Genomic DNA, 23,385 nt, shown 5'->3' with positions numbered 1-23,385 from the left:
CATTTTAAAACTAAATTTAGAAAAACAAAAATGGAGAAAGGAATGATTTTGTGCAACACACACAGAGTTTCGTGTATAAAAACTTAAAAAAAAAAAAAAGAGTTTTATGTAGGAAGAGCAGGTCTACATTTTCAATAATGTAAAAGTTTGTTATACAAGCATACATAAATGGCTGTTACACGTATAAAAAAGGAATATTTTAAATTTAAATATAAATCATATGGCATTCATCTAAACCTAATAAGATTCTTATATTATCAATATCAGAAAAAAAAATAAATAGAAACATATTTTTTGAAAAGATTTTCACATACGTTTTAAAACCACATTTTTATTTTACCAAATACTATTTATATCACAGTAAAAAATTTTTTTTGGGACAAAATTTTTAAAAATAACCTTCCCCCACGCACGAATTAGACAGATGGGGTATGGCGTCGGGGAAACGGCATCGCTTCCAAGGCAAGCAAATAAAGCAGAAATAGTAGTTATAAGTCGTAGCAGCTAGTAAAAACTCCTCTTTACTGACCCACCCCTTTGGAGCTTCAGTCCTCCTCCTCACCTAAAACTCGAAAGCCTTTACACCCTGCAGTAAAGTCTTCCGCTTCAGACCTGTAATCTGATAAATACACTACTGCCGCTCAACTTCTCTCTCTTTCTTTTTCTCTAATCTAAGCTCTGTCTGCACAAATCCTCCTTTTTTCTTTCTTCCCCCCCCCCCTCTCTCTCTTCTTTCTCTCTCACACACTGCACACACTCCCATACACAGACGAGAGAGAGAGAGAGAAAGAGCATCCACCATCATCATTTGTCAATGCGTGTGTGTGTGTTGAGTGGAATGGTGATGATAGTGATAATGATGATGATGTTTTCTTCCAAATCTCCTTTCTCTCTCTAGATGGATACATATATTATACGCCTCCAAAACTTACGTAATTAATTCTGCAAATGCATTTTGTATGTATGTTGTTAGATTCACTTTGACGACTCCACGGTCACTGATTCCTGGTAATTTTGCTCGATGCATTTGTTCTCTCTTCAATTCTTCGTAGTCCTTTTTTTTTTGTTTTTGTCGAATTTTTAACTCTCACTGAGGATTGTTTGCTGGCAAAAAATTTGAGATTTAAACCTCTTTTTTTTTTTTTTTTTTTGCCTAAAATCGAGGTTTTGGTGAAGCTTTTAGCTGCATTGCCTGTTTCCTTCCTTTGTTTCCTTTTGTTATATTTTTTCCCGGTAGTGTTCAGATTTTTTTGGACCGTTCTTTTTTGCTTCAGTTAATAGTTCCACTTCTTCCGCTAAAAAGTAGCCAGAAAAAGTGTGTTTAAGACGAAACTGATGAAGCATTTTTTGTTTTTTGTTTGTTTTCTCTTAATCCTGCAAAATGTTCGCCCAAAATTCGAGATTAATTAAGAAAATGTAGGTGATTTAGTCACGAATAATTTGTAGGAATGTCTTTTTTTTTTGGTTCGATTTCTGACACTCTTCTTTGTGTTGTTGGGCAGGAAGCGGAATAGTTTCATGGCTACAAGACGTGGATCAAAGCCGCAAAAGTCTCAGAAATTGACTAACGGTAGGCAGGCCAATTCGCCTGCGTCGTCTACCACTTCGTCGTCAAAGCAGTTTCCAGAAACTTCCGTTGATGGATTGAGCTCGCCTGCATCCTCGTCTGCCAGAAGCAAGCCGCCGCAGTACTTTTATGCCGAGGGTTTGGGGTTGGATGCTGAGAGATCCAAAGAAAATGTTACTGTCACAGTGCGCTTTCGGCCTCTAAGGTCCTTCTCGTAATTATATATGTGCCAAATTACAGATTTTTATTATTTCAATAATTAGTGATTCTGGCGGGGCTTTTGAGCAGCCCCCGGGAAATTCGACAAGGGGAGGAGATTGCTTGGTATGCGGATGGTGATACGATAGTGAGAAATGAGCATAATCCGTCTATAGCTTATGCATATGGTTTGTCCTCTTACTTTGATGATTACTTTTTTCCTTCTTTTTTTGGTCTTCGCTTTCAATTGCAAATTGACTGGTATAGTTGAAGTTGCTTTTGATTAAATTCGTTTTTGGTTTTGCCTATGAGAATTGAAGATAGGACAACAGTCTGGAACAATCTGGTCAATGTACTACGGTTAATATGTACTTGAGGGGTAATGAGTGAAGCTCTTATTTGTTCATCTAGTATTTGGTACTCTTACAAAATGACCATTAGGAAATGATGGACTTGCAGACGAGGGACAGATGAAATTGCCAATGGTATCGAACTGGCTTTTAAAAATGCCTTCACATAACTCAAGTAGATGATAGCTGGAAGGAAGTTTTCATGCTTTTCTAGTTGACTGATTTCTAGGGCTAGAAGTGCCTAGAAAATAGGGGAAGAAATTTTAGGCCTCAGTGGAGCCACTTCCAGATTAATTTCTTTGTTAGGGAAAGGCATGTATGTTTTTTCTATTGTAAGCCAACATCAGAGACCATCAGTTGGTGCTTTTTCCGCAATTCACTGGGCTGGCTGGCAAGTCAAAGTTGGACTTAAAATCGCGTCCAGAGAGTATGCAAATGTACTACTCTGGGCTGGAGATGGGTTTTGACTTGCTATAGCTCCCCTTCTCCTGAAAACCTGTTGGTTTACCCTTCAGAGTAGGTTAAGAGTATGTTAGTACTATCATCACTTTTGCCAAAAAAAAAAAAAAAATTGCTGGCACATTTAAGATAATTTGTCAATAAAAAATATGAAGATTTCCATCATATTTGCCCCACAAGTTGCTTAGGTATAATTATTGTTTGGTCACATGATAAGAAAGTGGGAAGACAGATAGTAAATATTGGTATTCAGTGACCCAGGAAGCTCTTCGCAAACCCAAATCAGGGAAAAATTAATTAAAAAAAAAGGATTTACATCACTAGGAGCATAAATCAATTTCTTCCAAGAATGCCCTAGTATGAACCTTACCATATTCTCTGCAGAGAACCTGGTGCTAAATCCATTTGCCTCAAGCTTGAGTCACATTTCATGACTTGACTGATGTTCTAATCCTAGCAATCATCATCAGTCAGTGAGCTAATTCCATCTCCTAAAGTCAAGATTCTTCAATTGCTAAGCACTCTTAAGCCTTTCATTTCCTTACAGTGACCTTTTGCATTGAGGTGCTAAGTCCTGTCCCTTGTGTCATGTGTTTCTTGAATACCAACCCCAGACTTAACCATGGAAGAACCATCTAGAATGTTAACGAAGTCGACTATTTTGGTTGGCCCACAGACATAACTTGTTTTAACCTCTAGAGACAACAGTTAAGATCTCTTGAAATATCTATAGTTATCAATTGTATACCTCTCAGTTTTGCTAAGTTGGGGTATAATTGTCAAGATGCAACATATGACCAATATTTTTTGGATTTCAGAAAAATTACTTCATTATTCTTATGAAAATTCTATTGTCTCCTCAATTGTCAGATTCTGCACGCTTTGTTGGCTGAACTTGACTGTTTGATAGGTGGTCAAATTAGGATTCATCTTCACTTTAGTCAGATGTTCTTGGAGAGGTTGGAATACAAGGTAGTCACTAAGAGTTTGGACTGCAAAGTCTAAGAATTCTGCCAAAGAAAGTTAATTGAATATCCTAATTAGGACATTGTCACATGCTTTTGCAGTCAGTCATTTCTCTGTGGGAAATGGCATCGAGTTTTGGTCTTTCCTCAAGCAAGCATGGTGTACAGAATGCAGATTATGTTGGTCTTTGGAAAGTTTAATACTATGTCCTGTATATCCTGGGTGTTTTTCAGTTCCTTTGAGTTCACACTTTGCCAATTTGTTTCGTCAAGTGAGCTTGAGTTTGTAATAGTAACACAGCACATCCTGTGCATGGAAGCATTTCTGAGCTTTTCATTTGAAGTCATGGTGGAGGGATGGGTATTCCCGTAATGTTGCCAGTCACATGATCTTAGAGTTCTTTATTGTAGTTAATTTAGATTTTACTTTGAGTTTGTTCTTGGGTATATAATTATGTCAGCAGACATTCTTATTAATCTCAAATCACTTGTTCATCAAGTTTCTTGGAGTAGTTTGCTTTTTCAACTCATACTCTTATAGATCTTTAATATCTCAATTTGCTGATGGTGTTTATCCTTGATGTACTTGAATGCATCCAGATCGTGTCTTTGGCCCCACAACCACAACACGCCATGTCTATGATGTTGGTGCACAGCATGTCATCAGTGGTGCCATGGAAGGCATTAATGGTAATTAGTAATTTTCTATTGTCACTGTGTTCGTCTTCTACAATTTGTGTGCATATTCACAATTCTTTAACATGCATGAGTTTGGTAGTGTATTCTCCACATGATTATCAGAAATGGATATTTGTTCAGTTTTTGTGCTTTGTTTGCCTAGTGCTTTTATTTGTTAGCAACTAATGTACATTAAATCTTGATTGGCCTGCATAAGATCTGGTAAAAACTTAATTGCTCTTCTCAACATCTGAGTAACATAAGGTTATCGTCAAGAACTCCCGTTTTCCGCACCTTTACGTGCTGGCATTGCTTTTGTGTGTGAGGAGATGAAGAAGCTGACTTTAGAAGATACCTCCAATCTTTTCTGTAGGGAAGAACTGAGGGATGATATAGTCCACCATTACAATGAGCTAAGAGTGAAAAGAGTAAGAAATTATAACAACACTGTATGTTATAGCTCATATGATGCTATTCTCTATAACAAAGCTAAGAAATAAGTGACCATAATGGAGGTTTAGATTTGGACGTGCAATCATCATGGGCTCATTTGTTTCATCCTACAGGGACTTCTTTATTCTTATGAGGTTTCTGATTATAAAAATTGTAGACTACTTCTTTTTTGAACAGGAAAACAAATGGAGTTGGTTAGTTTGTCTCATCCTGAGATTAAGTCACCTATGGTTTTGCAATCAGCCTCTTTGGCAGGATGCTAAGTTCTTATAAATCACGAGGGAAAATTATTCTTCTTTGTGTTTGGAATGTTGAAGTTTTGGTTCAAAGTTTAGAATTGCCCCATAGTACAGAAGTAATAGGCTCAAGAGTCAGATTTTCGGACTGTTAAGCCTATTTTATTGTTCTTTTATTCCTTAAGAGTCTGATTTTCTTGCAAGTCTCTTAGAATAGCATCCCAAAGACTTCTGTTGTTATTTTAGAGTCAACTTAAGTTGGTTTACTAATATCACAGGCACAATATTTGCATATGGCGTCACAAGCAGTGGGAAGACTCATACAATGCATGTAAGTAAATTGATTTCTTATTTTTTAATTGAATTTGAATGTTTGGATGCATGAGTTCTAAATTACCCTTTGGTCTGAATCTAAACTATGAAAGGTTTGAATTTTTTTCTTTGTTCTTTTTCATAATACTACAGTTGTCTGGTAATTATGTGTTACAAATGCTGAAGCTATATCACCTTATATGAAAAGAAATTCTCCTCTTTCTTCATGAAAAGTGCATTGAATGCTTCTGGCTCCTGATTTTCAAAAACATCTATCTTGTAACGCTTTCAGTTTAGCATAACTTTGCAAGGGTTGCTGTTGAGTGTAATCTTGTAAGGCTGGCAGTTGAGCTGTTTGAAAGGAGCTGTACGGTTATCATCAGAAGTTTGCCTGGAATTTTTGTTACATAAATGTCTTGTTCAAATATATGGCGATATGATTAGGGCGAGAGTTCCCAAAGAGGTTGGCCTCCCTTTTGGTTGCTGTTCAAATATATGGCACTACAATGGCTCCATGGGCACATTTTGTCATTGCAGTGCTGAACCTTCACTCAAAGAAAAAGTGGATTGAAACCTTTAAGCTAGTAAACTTGGCTTTCTTTGAGTATAGCAAAGCAGGGTTCAAAAGCATGCCTAATTGAGGACGATAAGAGAATTTTTTTTCACAGATTTTTAACATGTCTTACAACCTGTTAAAGGAGTTATATTTTATGATGTCATTGGACCAACTCTATGATCATTTGTGATTGCTGCTTTAGTTGAGGAGATAAATATAAATATGAGATTTCTCAGATTGCTAGATTACTTAAACGATCATGATAATTATTTGGAGTAAAGTTTTTTTCTTTTTTAGTTAGAAAAACAACGATCAAGGAGCACAGAGTTTGTACATGAAAATTTTCTTATGATTTATGGTTCTGTGGACCACTAACTTTTACAATCATGTTCAATAGGCTTTAGAGATTTTTGAGGCATGTCTTCACTGCATAACTGGGCTTAGGGTTAAGTTTTCTAAATAAAATTACAGCAGTGAGCTTTTGCTTAGTTGAGGGAGAAGTCTCTCAGAATTATATTGTTGTATCCTACACTGGCAAGTATTTAGTGAGAGTTAAGTACAACAACAGTGAAAATTTAACATTGTGTGGTGGAGAAACTGAATTTTGTTTGCTTGAATCCACCTCAGGGTGATCAGAGGTCTCCTGGCATTATACCATTGGCAGTGAAGGATGCTTTCAGTATCATTCAAGAGGTAGTGTAAAAAGATTTATCCTGCATTACCTTCTCCAATGAATACTTTGATGCTAATTACTTAAGCTTCTTCTTTATGCTTCAGACTCCAAGCAGAGAATTTCTCCTCCGAGTCTCGTATCTGGAAATTTACAATGAGGTAAGATGAAAGCAATTCTTATGCAATCAAGTGATGCTTGTACTTGCTTTTGCTGCAAAACTTCCTATATTCTTTTGAGGCATATCATGTTTGGATAATATAATTCATCTACATACGTTAATAACAAGGGTGTTTCGATAACCTCGTTAAATACTTAAAATTAATTAATTAAGTGCTATTTTAATTAAGATTGTTTCATAACAGAATTCCCTTACCTCTGAAGACATCAAGAGCCACTTAATTTGTAAACAAAATTCCAAGTGAAAGTTTTATCATTCATATGCAAAATATGGAAAATGGGAATAGGAAGTTTGAAATTTCTTAAGGATGTAAATTTTAGAATTTTGCGAATGGGGTATGGTTAGTTGATCACAGATTAAAATGGCCAATAAGTTAATTACTAGGTGACAAAATCACCCTTTTAGCAATGTGCACCTTATTGAGTAGCAATGTGCTTCTTAATGATTATAGATGTGCACTTTGGTGAACATGAATGTACGTCGCAATATGCAAATATCAATTGAAATGTGCACATACGAGAATAATGAATAGAAGTATCCATGTTGGTGAATACACATGTACATTGGAATGTGCACATTTTACTTGATATATGTGTACATATGTCCGCTTGAATGTGCACATTCGAGTGTATGTGCACCTGTGAGTGCTCATTGTGCGGTAAGTGTAATTTCGTATATATTACCTACAGCATTAATTTATTTTAGACTTAACAAATAGTAACACAACCCCATTAAAATTTTCCCAAAATTTTTGCCCATATGATTTTTGAATCTTCCTGTTCCCTTTCGCAAAATTTCTCAATTTGTAAGCTGGTATACTACTAACTCAAAATTATTATTTCACACCCACACTTTCACACATACACACAAACTGTCACACACACACAGACACTTTCACTCATACACATGCTGTCTCTCTCTCTCTCTCTCACTCTTGCTTGCTCGCACTCGCACATTCTTCTCTAACACACTTCAAAACATGATCTCTTTCTCATACATCCCAAAAAAGATGCGCTTTTCTTCCCTCAAACACATTATTACACATGAATAAAAACTCTCTCTCTCTCTCTCTCACACACACACACACACATATAAAGGATAACATTTTTTTAAGTTAGTGTAGAGTTTATTAGTACAGAGAAGTAATATTTGGAAAACTACTTTAATGTGAAATTAAGCATACTATTGGTATTGAACCATATAATACATGTCGAATATAATATTTAATTTCAGTGCCCAAATTCAGTTGATTATCAAGGAGATTTGAGTTTATGAATCCGGGAAATAAAGACTTCAGAACTTAAAATTTCATTCTTTAGATTTCGGACCTTAATTTGCAGTTTTACGAAATGCCTTAACGTTCCCACTGATTGTATGATAACTTAAGTTTTGTGCTTCTATTTGGCTGCTCACTATATTAGGAAACTGCTGATTGGATTTTAAAGTAGCTTATCTAAAGTCTCACTGATCTTGAGATAGTGCAGTGCTGTTAAATATCAATTTCTTTGAGTAAAAAATTATGAACAGAAAAGCCCAGCTCCCTCTTCCCACGCTTTCCTTACCAAATGAAACAAAAAATTTAAATGACTAAATAAATAAAAGCAACTGAGCTTGCTATTATTTTGCTTGCAATTGGTTATTCTCTGTATCTTCACTTATTTTGCACCTTTTATCTGGATAATAACCATTTTTTTAGCATTCGGTGGTACATCATCATAGTTGTTTTCCCTTATTTTATCTAATCTTAATTTGCTTCTGTTGCTAAGATATCTCTCAAGTAACAACTGTGTATGTGTGTGTGTGTGTGTGTGTGTATACCTGACATGGATTTGTGTGGGATATCCACAAATCTTGTTTACCATTTTCTCCATTGTGCATGACTTTTGAGAAGTTGGACTTAATCAGCTTCCCCCCACCCCCCTCTCATCTTGTGTGTGTTTAATTTTGCATGGGCTTCATCTCAATGTTTTCTGTTGACTCAGTCTTTCAACCACTATCTTTGTTCAGATACCTGAGTCAACTAACATTTTTTTTGTAGATTGCTGACACCATTTATGCTGTGAATGATTGTGAATAGACTTGGTTAAAATGCAAAGTTGGACTTTTAACTGTAGCTTTATTATCCTTGATTATTTCTTTCAATCAGGTTGTTAATGACTTGCTTAATCCAGCTGGACAGAACTTGAGAATTAGAGAGGACGCTCAGGTGCACTCTTCATTCATCCCTAAGATTGATCAAATTACTTAATTTTCTGCATGACAGTTTTGTAACCTCTTCTTCCACGTTATGCTTCATGATAGGGAACCTTTGTCGAAGGCATCAAGGAGGAAGTTGTGCTATCCCCAGCTCACGCCCTTTCTCTAATAGCAGCAGGGGAAGGTAATTAGCTCTTTTTCATTACACAATAGAGTTACCAACTTCGTATGCTAAGGATCCAAACATAGCTACAAGATCCAGAAGAAATTTTTTACTATTGCAGCCATATGCATACTGTAATTTCAACAATTTTAACATGGAAAGGGATCAGGTGTATGCATCTTTTGTTAATGGGAAAGTAAAGGACCCACCCCTGAATTTTTTTTTTGGGAGGGGGGTTTCCTATCAAAAAGATTGAACAAGTAGACCAAATCTTCTCTTTTATTGAGAAATGTGAGAAACATACATTTTTCGTTAATGATGTTGCTGTGTCTGTCCTTCGTTTCACTGGACCACAGACAATTCCTCTTTTAAAATGCTAAGCTCTCTCTTGGTGATTGTGCTTCAGTATAAGTTCCTCCAAAAGCTGTTTAATAGTTTCACATCATTAGAACTTAATTTCAATTTTTTTTTAAACAATGTAGATGGAGTCTATATTAATTGTACTTGTTATTGCCAGTGTTTTTCTCTGTGGGTATTTGTGTTTTAGAATTCATGCTTTTAAGTTTTATTCCTTTTTATCATTAGATTAGTGTGCATATTTCAGGCTAAAAATTGGTGATTTGTTTTGATGAACGTATTTTCAAGTGAAACATTTTGGATAAATATCTTGTACCTTATGTCGAAAACTATGAAGTTGTTACCTTTTCAGAATGCAGAGCTTTTTAATGTATGGGTTGTCCAGAGAAATATATTGTTTTTCATTGTTGCCATTCATCATTTCTTGTTGCCATTTATTAATATTTGTTTAACTTTACTGGCAACAGAGCACAGGCATGTGGGGTCCACAAACTTCAATTTACTCAGCAGCAGAAGCCATACAATATTTACCCTGGTATTTCTTTGTCTTAGTTAATTCAATATAATTTCTTTCACCTTTCGAAGTTTAACTTTTTGCTGTTCCACTTATCCGACTTTTTTTGAAATGCATTTTTCTTTTGCTATCTTGTCAACCAGACAATAGAGAGTAGTCCCTGTGAAAATTGTGAAGGAGAAGCTGTTACCTTGTCACAACTGGTCAGTATTCAAGTCTTAAAGATTTTATTATTCATCGACCTTTATTGAATTCTAGTTGGACCTAAGTTGATTATCCTTATGACTCTTGATTGATCACAAGTTGCCAACATTGTAAAAAGACAAATTAATGGTTCGAGTGAAAAGGTCTACAAAATGAATTCTCTTACAACAAAAGATATTTATCCATGGACAATCATATTATTATTTGGTGGGAATTGTCTAAAATGAATACTACACATGGCAATAAAAAGATTGTTCTCATGCTTATTTTTTTGTTTTTAAAAGTTTTTTAGCAAGAATTTTTTTATTCTTGTTAAAGCATCAACATGCTTCATTGGTGCATTTTTCAACGGTACTAGGCACATTGATGATTTTTTTTCCAGAAAAAGATGGAGGATTTGTGGGATACTTCATTTCTTGTTGAATGTGTCGAGAATTTGATGCTAAATGTGTGTTCTTTTTTTACTTGTATTTCTCTTAGAATTATGGATGGTGGCACAAAGAGTGGTGCCTCAAGGAAGCTGTGGCCTAGCTCTAGTATCTTTAATTGTCATGAAGTTTTTTCTAATTTAAAAGGCATGCAAATAAAGTATCTTCCAAGATGGCTGGAAGAGTGTGTTGTAAAAGTCAGTCTTGAGCTGCTAAATATGCTTTCTTCTCTCCCTATCAATCCAGCCATATTTCATTCCTTAGTTCCCACTCCTACACGGGCCCTGCAGGAAGGATACAACTACTTGCAATCCCTTTCAATGTCTATTTTCTTCCTTGAATTGTGAAGAAAGAAACTGCTTGAATTATTGGCTGCTCGGAAATGTAGCTACATGTTTCTGGTACTTCATACTTGCAACATGCTTTTTGCAGGTAGAACTGCATCAGTGACGGATTACATGACTTCACTAATCTATTAATATGGTCTGCATAATGCACTTTCCATGCCAATATATAGTTTCTTGGGCTGCTATTTTGCTTCTTGACTTCAAGGAAATTATGCTTCTCCTAGACTTCATTTTTTGCTTTTCCTGGAAATTGGCCAAACCTATTGTCATTACAAGTGCCATGGCAACTCTCTTGTTTTACCACATTCCTGTTATGGCTTCTGTAGAAATCTTCCTTGAGGTTTATTAGCCAGTGTTGAAGATCTCTTCAGGGAATGTTTCACAGTATGCCACTATTCATTCCAGTCTCGGTGCTCCTATCTCCTACTTTCCAGGAGATTTTTGAGTTTTTATCCTTTCTCGTTCTCTTGCGAGCAGCTGTGCCATAAGAATTATTAAATTCATTTATCATGCATTCACTTTCAGCAAGGCCACATTTGACACCCATTGCATCTGCCAAAAGAGCTCCCTTATCTAAGTTATCTCCAGAGCCATTGTCCGAGCTTTTGTGAAGTATTTCAAAGTTATCTTAGTCTCTCTGAGGAGAATTTTGTAACTCCTGTAGGTGACATTCATGTCCTGGCTTATTCTTGAGCAGGGAAAGCTACTGTCCAGCTTGTTAATTCTGATTGCCAGTACTATGGGAATGTTGAAGACCGAGAAGATGTTTAAAGATTAGCAAAAATTGCATTGATAAGTTCAACTTGTTTCCCCTTTCAAAGATGCTGCTTTTTCCAAGTTGTCATATTTGAAATAGCCTTTTGATCTCAGAAAACTATTATATTATTCTTGCTCCATTTTTCTGATCAAGTATTCCAAACTTATTCAATAACTGCAACAGTGAACAGTTCTAAAAACTTTTAACTGTTGAAAAGTTCTCAAAAGAATTGATCAAATATTTAGGATGATTTTTGGGATTCGGCCAGAGCTATGATGAAAACTTAGTTGGCTGAAAGGTTAAGATTCTTCAATTCTTGGTTTGACAGCATCCCATGCTGCCCATATTTCTGTGTTGTTTTTAACATCTTTTACTTGTAAACTAGTGAAGATGATTGATGAATCCTATTTTAATTTGTCTCTGTATTTGCAGAATCTCATTGACTTGGCTGGTTCTGAAAGCTCTAGGGCTGAAACTACAGGTGTGCGGCGGAAAGAGGGTGCCTACATCAATAAAAGCCTGCTAACTCTTGGAACTGTGAGGCCTCAATCATTCTGGTTGTGTTGTCAGTATAATAGTTTCACTCTATTAGAAGTTCTTTTTTAACGACATGTTCCTGAGTTCTCTCTGTGTTTGTGTAATTTTTTAATTCTGTTCCTTTAATTGCTTTTGTCATTACTTACATGTCTATAACAATAGAATCCAAGAAAGTTCAATGCCACCTGTCAAGCCACCCGAGGCAATCTATAATCTAAGTGGAATTGGTTGAGTCATATTGCAAATTGTCCCGCAACTTGTACTCAAGATGTTAAAATGGATAAAAACACTTACTTTATAAGCTGTTACTTAAATTGGATTTCTTGGAAACCATGATTTACAGAATATTTGTGGTTGATTATATGCAAATTGAGCTCTTTGTTTTGTATGGATGGAATATTATTCTTGCCCTTTTAGCCTCCATTGGACTTGAGTTCAATCATAGGTTGAAACACTTAGTGCTTTTGTGCTGCTGTGAAGTCCATTGCACATTATGGAGCAAAAATCTTTGTTAGTCTGTCTTACGTGTACTCAATCAGTTAGAACATATAATGTTTGGATTGTTCAATGATTAGCTTCTGAGCTTGAATGTGTTCAATTTTTGTGTAACTTTGCTGCAAGTCTGCATCTCCCACCACCAACCCAGGGCACATGTAGCCCCCCAGGTTACAATTAAAAAAAAAAAAAATTACACATGCACTTCTACTTTCTGTTCTGGCCTGTGGCCTTATTTGCAAACTATGTGAGCTTTAATATGTATGCAATTTTCTAAACTTGGAGACAGATTATGTAGTTTGTTTCTCCTGAGCATTGTTGTCTTGCCCATACTTCATTGGATCTACTCATTGTCCACCATTGTTTGGAATGCTTGTCAATTTCTCATGGTTATTTCTGTATGTGAGACATGCTAACTAGTGCTTGTAACAGGTTATATCAAAGTTAACAGATGGGAAAGCAACTCATATCCCATACAGAGACTCCAAGTTGACCAGGCTTCTTCAGTCCTCGCTAAGTGGCCATGGTCGTGTATCGGTACGGTATTCCATTATTTGGATTTATTTGTAACTATTATTACTGGCTAAATTTGTGCTAGTCAATTGTAACACCTCCATTCTTAGATACTCTTAAGCTTTAATGAAAAAGCTGTTAAGCTGTCTAGGTACTGTATTCCCAAAGTCCATGCTGCCACCCACCAATGAAATATAAACAGAGCCAAAAGCAGCTATTGTGCCTGTTCTAATGTTTTTCATTTTTTTTTGGGGTGCGGGAACTGCAGCTAATTTGCACTGTCACTCCCTCTTCAAGCAATACTGAAGAGACACATAACACATTGAAGTTTGCACACCGTGCAAAACACATAGAAGTCCAGGCAGCACAAAATAAGGTAAGTTCTTGAGGTTTCTTTTGTTTGAAAAGTTGTGTTCAGTCCTTACAACAAAGCCTGTAAACCATGCAGATAATCGATGAGAAATCACTTATCAAAAAGTACCAAAATGAAATACGTTGCCTGAAGGAAGAATTAGAACAGCTAAAGAGGGGCATCGTTACAGTTCCACAAACCAAGGACAGTGGAGATGACATTGTTCTCCTAAAACAGAAGGCAAGGATTCTAGCTCCTTTTTCCCTTCTTTTTTTTCAAATATTTTTCTTTGGCATTTACATTTCACTCTAGTTGAATTATGTCTAATAATGTAAAATTACTGTCATATGCAACATCCTCTTGTTGTTTACTGATGTTAAAAATGGTGTTTGCTGTTTCTGAAATTTTATATGGAGAGTATAAAGTTCTCTTCTGTGCTGAAATGAAGTTTCTCTCTCAGTGGTTGCATTCTGTCTGTGTGCATGCGTATCTATTTTCCCAATGAGGGAAAGGGTGAAGTTGTAAGTGAATGACAATCTTATGATTGGTACAGAAAAGTGAAAGCACTTAAACTTTATGAGGAATTAGAAAAGGAGATCCAGGATCTACAGTGGAGAGTTCATCTTGTGAGAACATCAAGTTATCTGCCTGGTTTTGGCTACTTTCTTTGCAATTAGACTTGGATTGATTTGGCATCTTATTTTCACTTGTGGAAGTTCCAATGCGAGTGGTTTTAATGCTACACTATGCATGTTTGGTATCTACAAAAATTTGCATAACATTATAAGGATGTAAAGCCCTGTATTGGTTGTAAAAGATGCTCCCTGTGGATATCCCTCCTTATGCCTTATGGATATGTACCATTCAACCATTGTTATTATGTCAGTCCAGTCATGATCAACTTCTATCTTCCTTGTTTTCCTTCTAGTATTTATTTGAGAGGAGGAAAATATTCACAGCAATTTTTCTTCAGGGCAATTTATCGTACGTCATTGATGCTGGTGCCTTCTATCTTTTTGCAATTGTTAAACGTATTAAGGTTAAATTCCTTAGTGCAGCTTTGGAATCATGGTAATCTGCTTGATATACGTTCCTTGTACAGCTTATAAAGATGAATCGGAAATTTGGAGACTACTTAAGGAACGCATCCAAATAGGCAGCTTTCCAAAGGGAAAGTATAGGTGACTAATATATGGATTAACTCTACATGGTATAGTGGCAAAAAATTTTGGCCTCTGTTTGGATTGAGTGTTCTTTTTTTTTAACAATGTTTTTTCCCAACAAAATCTACGGTAACCTCCCAAAAAACAACACACCGAAACCACTCTTCCTTCACCGCCACCCTTCTCTCAGGCCCTCACCCTCCCCTTGCCCCACCGCCACTCCCCTTCTCGCCCCTACTGTCACTCCCCCATTCCCACAAACCCCCACCACCCCTTCCCTCGTCGCTCCTCTCCCTCTCCCCCACCCACCCCCCTCCACTTCCAGCTGTGACCAGATCCAGTCGGGACTGGGATTTTGGGAGAAAAGAGGGGAGAGGAGGAAGGTGGGAGGGGATGGGAAGGAAGGAAGGAGGAGGGGGAGTGGCAGGGTTGGGTTATGGGGTGACGGTTGTGGGGGAGGAGGAAAGAGAGGAGGGAGGGAGTGGCAGTGGGGAAGCAATAGTGGAGCAGTCATTTTTTGGGGGGGGGGGGGTGAAGGGGAGAGAGAGGTGGTGGGGGTGGAGGAGGGGAGGTGGACGAACACCCAAAAAAAAAACTCAAGAAACACACAGTCTAACGGTTTTCGAAAAATTTTTCTGCATTAAAGTTTATTAAAAACACAATCCAAATGAACCTTGGTTACAAGTCAATATATTGTTAATATGCGATACTTTGAATTAATTGGAACTGTTGGCTATATTATGCTAATCTGGATAACAGATGCTCCATTATAACTATTAATCTTTTCCTCTCTGCTTGCGTAATTTGTAAAGCTAGAAGATGGTCAAGTCAGGCTCCAATCAAGATTGGAACAAGAAGAAGAAGCTAAAGCTGCTTTGTTGGGTAGAATACAACGGTTAACTAAATTAATATTGGTATCCACAAAGGCTTCGCAGTCATCAAGATTTCCTCAACGACCGGGGCTGAGGAGAAGACATTCCTTTGGAGAAGAAGAGGTATTGTGACTGAGTAATGTTTCCATTTCAATTTCTCTCTCTTGTGCGAGCATGGAGGTGGGGTTGCGGGTGGTGGGCAAGAAATATATTTATTCATTTAAGGTTAGGTTTTTTCTTTTAAGTTAAAACTGTGGTCTGATTTTTTTTTTTACTGTTTAAAAAAATTCTGTAGCTTGCTTATCTTCCACACAAAAGGCGAGATCTGATCTGGGACGATGAAAACATTGATTTGTATGTATCTCTTGATGGTAATGTTGAAACCCCAGATGAGACATTGAAGGAGGAGAAAAAGACCAGGAAGAACGGATTGCTTAACTGGTTAAAGATAAGGGTAAGTATATTTTGTTGTGTGTTGTCTTTTTTAGAGTTATATTAGAAATTCTCTAAATTTCGTATACCTTTGTGTTTCTAAGTTATAATGTCCACCTTTTGCTTGGCAGCATTGAATTTTTTATTGTATGTCTAACAGAAAATCAAATAGTCTGGGTTTTTGGAGATCTGTTTTGCTCTCATTCCACTTTCTGCAGGAGTAATCTTATGGCTTGTGAAGTATTCTAGTGTTTATGGTGCTAGTTGTTTTGTCATTATAATGATGCTTTCAGTTAACGTGTTTCCTCTGGTATTCAAAATGAGCCACTCAATTTTGTGTTGCATCAACCTTGCAAATCAAGTCAACAAGTCATGACTGGCATAAAGGAGAATGTCAGCTTGCATCAGCTGGAAGAGAAAATTTCTTATCTGTTAAAAACATTCCCTCTCTCGTTCATGTACTTTAATGCGGCAATATAGTCTATGGGTCGTTCAAATCTTGAATTCACGTTAGAATTTCATAGTTTGTTGACTTCTTTCATTTTTCTGGGTACCTCATACTATGAAATGCAATCCTTTTTTTCGCTGTAGTACACAAAGCATAATGGAGACCGTGACTTATTTATATTTTTACAAGGTGCCTGAACCTGGAAACGCAAATTTGAATTAATACTGCATGAAGGTCTCAGGTGTTGGCACAAACACAATGTTTGCCAGATTGATTCATGTCCCATTTTCAATGTGCAATTCAAATGTTCTAACAACTGTAAGCCTGGTTAGGCATTACAATCGGATGAAAGTGCTAGATCTTTCATCAACAAGGAACTTCCATTATTTGAGATTCTATTTCAGCTTTTTTATTTCGCCACACTTGTAGACTTTTGTGTTTAGGCAAAGTCTTTGATCTAATATGCTTTTATTTAGTTTAATTTTGTGTTAATGGATTCAACTGCCTTTCCTTTTTACCACTTGTTTCTGAAAGGGTCAGCTTAGACAGCTAGTACATCTTCAGTTATCATTTAGTTTTTCTGAATTTGATGTTTTACCAGAAACGAGAAAGTGGCACAGGGACTTTGACTAGCACTAGTGATAAATCCAGTGGTGTTAAGTCAACTAGTACACCATCTACCCCTCAGGCTGAAAGTGTGAATATTCGCATGGAATCAAGACTTTCTCACTCTCTAGCAACAGAAAGCACACCATCAGCAGAGCATTTATCAGAGGCCAGACAGGATAGAGAAGTGCCTGAGGATAACTTTTTGGGACAGGAGACTCCCCTGGTATGAGATTCAGCGGCTTTCCTTAAAGTAAACATCTTCATTGCATTTGTGTGTGAGTGATGTCAAATAACCTTTTGAGCATTATTCTGCAAAGATTTTCACTGGGGCTGAAGTGATGTACTTCACTGGCATGTCAATCAGACTGCTTAGATATGGAAATTGGAAATAAAGCATACTGTCTATGTTCCACCATTCAGTACTTTATTCATATTTTGCAAGCTCAAAATGTCTCTTTCACTACAGAATTCTGTGCAAGCTAATGCACAAGTAAATAGCTTATGCTCAATGCTGTCTAATTTTACTTTTTTATCTGATACTAGACTAGCATAAAGACAATTGATCAAATTGACCTTCTAAGGGAGCAGCAAAAGATTTTGTCAGGTGAAGTGGCACTTCATTCAAGTGCTCTTAAGAGACTATCTGAGGAGGCAATACGTCACCCCAGGAAGGAACACATTCAGGTAAATTAGTTTACTCTGTAGTCTTGGTCCCTAACTTCTTTTTTCAAGCCTTAAGCTTGAAAGTAATTGTAAGATTGTCTTTTTCTTTTTGTACACCAGGAGGAGATCAGAAAATTGAATGATGAGATCAATAGGAAGAATGAACAAATAGCTTCGCTGGAAAAGCAAATTACTGATTCCATTCTTGTGTCTGATGAGAAATTGGAAAAACTAGAAGAATCTCAAGTAAGGCAGTCCTGTTTAAAAGCTTTAGCTTCTTGTTCATTATAACTTTGGCTAAGCTTGCTTTCATGTTTGCAGTCTCTTACTGAACTCGTGGCACAACTGAATGAGAAGTCATTTGAACTTGAGGTAATGCAACTTGTAAACCCTTACAGAACAGATATTCAGCTGTTAGACAGAAAATGAAGGGTAACTTGGTGCATGTGAGTAAATATACAGTTGAACCTAAAGTCAAAGGGTAAACACTGTTTAGTTGGTGTAAAGCATCCCGTGCTTTTTGACTAACCTTTTGATATTAACATGGTTATACTTGACACTTCGGTATGGTTCTCTTCTTTCACCGCTGAATTAGCATCAAAAGAGAGTTGGTTTTCAAATCTTTGAAGGTAATGTATATTACAAACCAAAAGAGCGTGGGAACATTGGTGGTTGGATCCATCTGTTTTATAGCATAATCTATGAGGAACAAACACCAAAAACATAAAACAGTAAAAGAATGATTATATAACTTCCCTGTGCCCTTCTGCAAATATTCTATTTGGCATAATGCTCTCATTGCACTTATCTATTGCAATGTGGGAAGACTTCTTCCTCTGCAGGCAGTTGTCAATGGTAATATAACTTCCCTGGCCAGAAAAATTCTCTGTAAATATTTTATTCTGCATAGTGGACTTATTGTACTCATCCAATGCCATGTGGGAAGAATTCTTCCTCTTCAGGCAGTTTTGCTTTAACTGAATTTTGTTTGCCAGGGCTCATTCATTTGGCATTTATTTGACTAGGATATCAAATTTTGAGAAAATTTGAATACATGAATATGAAATGGAATTAGGAATAAACTGGATTTTCAATAATACTTATTTGTTAGCCTCTTTCTGAGGAATGCTAATGGTTACTTTATACAGGTTAAAGCTGCTGATAATCGAATCATTCAGGAGCAGCTAAATCAAAAGGTATAGGACCTAACTGTTACAATTCTCAGTGTTGTTAACAAATTGGACATTTATTCAAATGGAAGCTTCTTTTGAGCAGATCCACGAATGTGAGGAATTACATGAAATAGTTGCCTCCTTGAAACAACAACTGTCCGATGCCCTGGAGCAGAGGAAGTTGAGCCCGTTGGCCATCCACTCAAAACAACACAGTGAAATCCAAAATTTTTGTGGAGAACTTGCACAGAACGAAGTTTCAGTGGTAAAAGATACAAAGGAAGCATTAATTCTTCAAGTCCAAGTAACTGTCATGTCCTTTACAGCTTTCTTGGATATGCTGCATCTTAATTGTTGTACCTTAATGCCCATGCAAGTTCTTTGAGATGCTCTTTGCTTGTAATAAAGAAATTTGAACAAGCATGTTACTAAGATAATGGGTAAAATGGTAAAGAAATTTAAGCAAGCGTGTCAAAATGAGTGATTTGGACGGGTATGGGTTAGGTAAAATGGATAATGGATATAAGTGAGTTAATCCATTTATACCCATTTAATTAGATGGATATAAATGGGTAAGTCAAAAAATGAATTGGGTAACCCAATTACTCATTTATAACCCATTTATTTTAACTTTTTTGTAAATTCATGTAAATTTATTTTTGCAAACTAAGTTGTCAATTTATACCATCCTTTGCACCCATCTTTTGTTTTAAATATTTACTTATAATGCTCAATAAACTGGATTATCAATTTTTTTCCCATTTGAACTCTATGTCGCAAAATTACATATTATTTAATAATTAAACAATAAGAATATAAAAATTTGAACAAAGTACTACAAAAGTTAACATAAAAACAAAATTCAAAAGTTTTGAACCTCTAGCATTTTTTCGTGTGTAAATTTAAAATTTCATTTTGGAAAAGTACGAAAAGAGGCTAAAACTTGTCATAAATTGGTAATGCTGAAAAATGAGCAAGTTAACAAACTAAGAGAAAATAAAATGATAAGATAAACCAACAAATAATAATAATAATAATAATAATGAAACAAAAGTAGTTAACATCATGACAAAATGAAAAATTTGAAAAAAAAAATGGGTGGGGGAAGAGAGGAGGTTTGGGGGAAAGACAATTTTAAATGGGTTAATTGGGTTTGATGAGTTACCCAATAATACCCATATAGATATTAAATGGGTATTATTGGGTAACCCATTTATACCCATATGCAAAAATTTAAGATATCCATACCCATCTATTCATGGGCGGATATGTGTAAATTTAGTTAAATGGGTTTGTTTGATAGCTATACTATCATTATATAAAAAGTAAGCAATCGAAAAAGAATAGCAAAAACTTTAGATTCTGTTTTTATTGATTTCCCTTGTCTTACTATGTCTCTGTACATTCACTATTTCTTTTATGTTTCAGTCTCCCCTTCTACCATTCATTGTGTAGTCTATTAAGCCTTTGCTGGATTATGTTTCTATTCACTGCCTCTATGCTGCTTGTGACCTGCAAATTTTTCCTGGATTCACTTTAGCTAAATCATATTATAAATCAAGTTTCTAAAATGAATAACAGGTTTAGAGGTATGATTGATTAGTCATTCTTAAATCCATGTATGCAAATATAATACGGTTATTTAATTCACATCAGTAGGTGCGCCTTTAAAATATACAACTGCAAAAAAAAAAATTAAAAAAGAAGAACGTTCTGAAATAGATTTCACTTGCAAATGCTGATGTATAACTCCTTCAAATTACCCTATTTGATAACCTATTCTTGCTTTTGGATGCTACTTTGCCTTTTTGCCATGTGCTTGCATTAGCTGAGGATGAAACTGACATAATCAAGGATTATATAAACCCTGAGGTTTGTAAGCAAGGATTTGAAGCAGAGTGCTTTCTGGGTTGACATTTTTTATACTACTATGAGTGTCAAAGAAGTTAAAAGCTGAGGGAATGCATCATCAGTGAGTTGTCAAAATAATATACTTACATAAGGTTGTTATGCATCACACATTAACAAAAATGGCAGTTTCCCGTTGTAGCCAAATGTGGCATAGTTAGGGTGTCAGTTACTTTTAGAAAAACTGTATGCTTCTTGAGAGAAATGTTAAAAAAAAACTCTTTTCCTCTACTTTTGGATAGAAATTTAGTTCATTTGCACCTTGTTAGTGGCAATGTACTTGGTGAAATTTAGAAAAATGAATCGTCATGTGAGATTTAGAGATTTACAAAAGTTTTTTTAAGTATTAGCTGAATTTTCTTCATATGGTAATTAGCATCAGTGATAAACTTTTTGTTAAATTTGTACGTGTATCAAGCTCTTATTTAATTTTTTGACTTTTCTACTCCTTGCCTATGTGCCACAAATGGCATATATACTGTTGGAGACAGAATTTGTCACAAGTGATAGAATTTGTGAGTCACTAACAGGAATTACAAGAATTTTTTATTTTTTTTTATGTTTGTAACTGTTACATTTAATGCCTTTGGTTGAAAGTTTTCAAGGATTATTGATTTTTCCAGTTACTTAAGCAATAGCAACTTTCTTGTGAATTCTGTTGAATTATTGATTATTGTGGTGGACATCAACGCATATAACTTTTTTTCTTTCAGACTAGCTTAACAAATTGACTATCAAAAAAAAAATTTACTTTTTATAGAAAATTCTAGTTGATTTCTTCTCGAGAATGTTTATTATTTACCATATCATTCTTACTAATTGGCTTAAGAACCAAAGTTGGTTTAGCAAAATTCATATTTTTAGGAAAAGTTTTTGGAGATTATGCGTATCCTGAAATATTTTTCTCATAGTAATATTGACACAATAGTTGCAAACAAACTGCAGATGTGATTAATGTAAAACAACTTGCACTTTTTCTTTTAAAGCATTACTTCTTTAGTTCCATCTTATATTCTAGACACTTCCTTTTCTTGTTGAATGACTGATAAATAATCGACTGATAATTTGTTTCTTGTTTATTGAGTGACGATTAACTGTCATGTGCTTTTTCTTGCTTTTGGGTTTTCTCATGATTGTGTACAGTAAGTTACATGCTTTTGGGTTTTTCCCGATTGTGCCTTAGGTTTTTTTTTTTTTTTTAAGTTAATAACTGAAGCACAATTTTTTTTTTCCCTATTTTTGTTATATCCCCAAGGAAACAGAAATTCGAGAACTTAAGAGGAAAGTGGATGAGTTAACCGACTCTAAAGAGCAGCTAGAGCTTCGGAACCAGAAATTGGCAGAGGAGAGTTCATACGCCAAAGGATTAGCATCTGCTGCAGCAGTTGAGTTAAAGGCACTGTCCGAAGAGGTTGCAAAACTCATGAATCACAATGAAAAATTGGCTGCCGAGCTGACTGCGCAGAAAAGTTCAACCACCCAGCGCAGAACTGTTACTTCCACTCGTAATGGCCGAAGAGAGAGCCATGTTAAACAAGTTGTGTTGCCCCCCGATATCAAGAGAGAACTAGCCTTGAGCCGTGAGAGGGAGCTGTCCTATGAAGCTGCTCTGGCAGAAAAGGATCAAAAAGAGGCTGAATTACAGGGTATGGTGGAAGAATCAAAACAAAGAGAAGCTTATCTCGAAAATGAACTTGCAAACATGTGGGTTCTTGTGGCAAAGTTAAAAAAATCTCAAGGCGCTGAAAGTGGTGTGCATGAATCTACAAAAGAGGGCCAGAAGATCAATGATCTTGAACTTTGGAATGGTACAACGCAGGCAAAAGGATTTTGAGAGCATTGTTTGTAATTAGCAGAAGGATCAAGTTTCCCGTTTACTTTGTGTTGCTGATTGGGATTGGGTTGTCTATTCCGAGTTCTCTTATTTTTCTTAGTAATCAATCTCCTGGTAGATGTTGTACAAATTAGGTTACCATCCTTGCAGTGTTGTGTAGGTGGACTGTAATATCAAGGAGATATCTATAAACACCTTTCCTTTTGGTAATAAGATCTATGTGCTGCTGCGCCGATTGTTTTTCTCTGAAGATAAATATGCTTTTTGCCCAGCTTCTCCAGCTCCTGAAGCTGCCGACCTTTGGCTGAGATTTTTAACTCAGAAATATTCTCGAGGACTATTTTCTGAATTGGAAGGAAATTGATTGGGACCTGATGAGCTATGCAAATCTGACAAGTAAATCTTATTTGTACTATAACACTCTTTTTAGGTACATGGGAATGTGAAATGAAATTGAGAAGCAAGATCGAGAGGTTGATGCAAAATGCATTATGAGGGGCATCAATTTTAGTTTAGATGAGAGTGGTGGTGTATGGAGTAATAATAGACGACTGTCAAACTAACAAGCATAAATTTGTTTAGAAAACAAAATAATGTTTAAATGGCTAATTGATAAACTACAGAAAGAAGTAGAAATAGATTGCAGAATGAATAGATTGCCAAAAGTACTAATACACCAACAGACTAAAGGATGCATAATGCGATTGCAAATGGATTTAATGTTATATCTAGTTTATCATGTCATGTCGTACAATAATATCAATTTCTGAAGACTTTTCTGCAGCAGAGTTGGTGG

General features: G+C 35.9%; 1 protein-coding gene across 3 annotated transcripts; it reads left to right on the top strand.

Annotated features, from left to right (window-relative positions):
• The first annotated feature begins 539 nt into the window (after positions 1-539).
• LOC113691304 (kinesin-like protein KIN-7K, chloroplastic) lies at positions 540-22,831 on the top strand. Of its 3 annotated transcripts, none has more exons than XM_027209403.2 (24): positions 540-1,008; positions 1,503-1,772; positions 1,856-1,953; positions 4,140-4,229; positions 5,185-5,237; positions 6,402-6,467; positions 6,552-6,605; positions 8,772-8,831; positions 8,927-9,005; positions 9,809-9,876; positions 9,999-10,058; positions 12,024-12,128; positions 13,056-13,160; positions 13,405-13,512; positions 13,585-13,728; positions 15,464-15,646; positions 15,819-15,977; positions 17,005-17,235; positions 17,556-17,696; positions 17,796-17,921; positions 17,997-18,047; positions 18,824-18,871; positions 18,951-19,151; positions 22,011-22,831. In XM_027209403.2, exons 2-24 carry the CDS (start codon positions 1,519-1,521, stop codon positions 22,587-22,589), a joined length of 3,063 nt encoding a protein of 1,020 aa, XP_027065204.1. In that variant the 5' UTR covers positions 540-1,008; positions 1,503-1,518; the 3' UTR covers positions 22,590-22,831. The 3 variants fall into 3 exon arrangements, with proteins under 3 accessions (XP_027065204.1, XP_071909163.1, XP_071909162.1); XM_072053062.1 differs by lacking the exon at positions 540-1,008 and adding an exon at positions 1,274-1,416 and having other exon boundaries at positions 18,951-19,112; XM_072053061.1 differs by lacking the exon at positions 540-1,008 and adding an exon at positions 1,275-1,416.
• Positions 22,832-23,385: the final 554 nt, after the last annotated feature.

Source organism: Coffea arabica, chromosome 6c (assembly GCF_036785885.1).
Source record: "Coffea arabica cultivar ET-39 chromosome 6c, Coffea Arabica ET-39 HiFi, whole genome shotgun sequence".
Lineage (NCBI taxonomy): Eukaryota > Viridiplantae > Streptophyta > Magnoliopsida > Gentianales > Rubiaceae > Coffea > Coffea arabica.
Note: the sequence above shows the minus strand (reverse complement) of the source record. Positions and strands in the feature narration are given on the sequence as shown.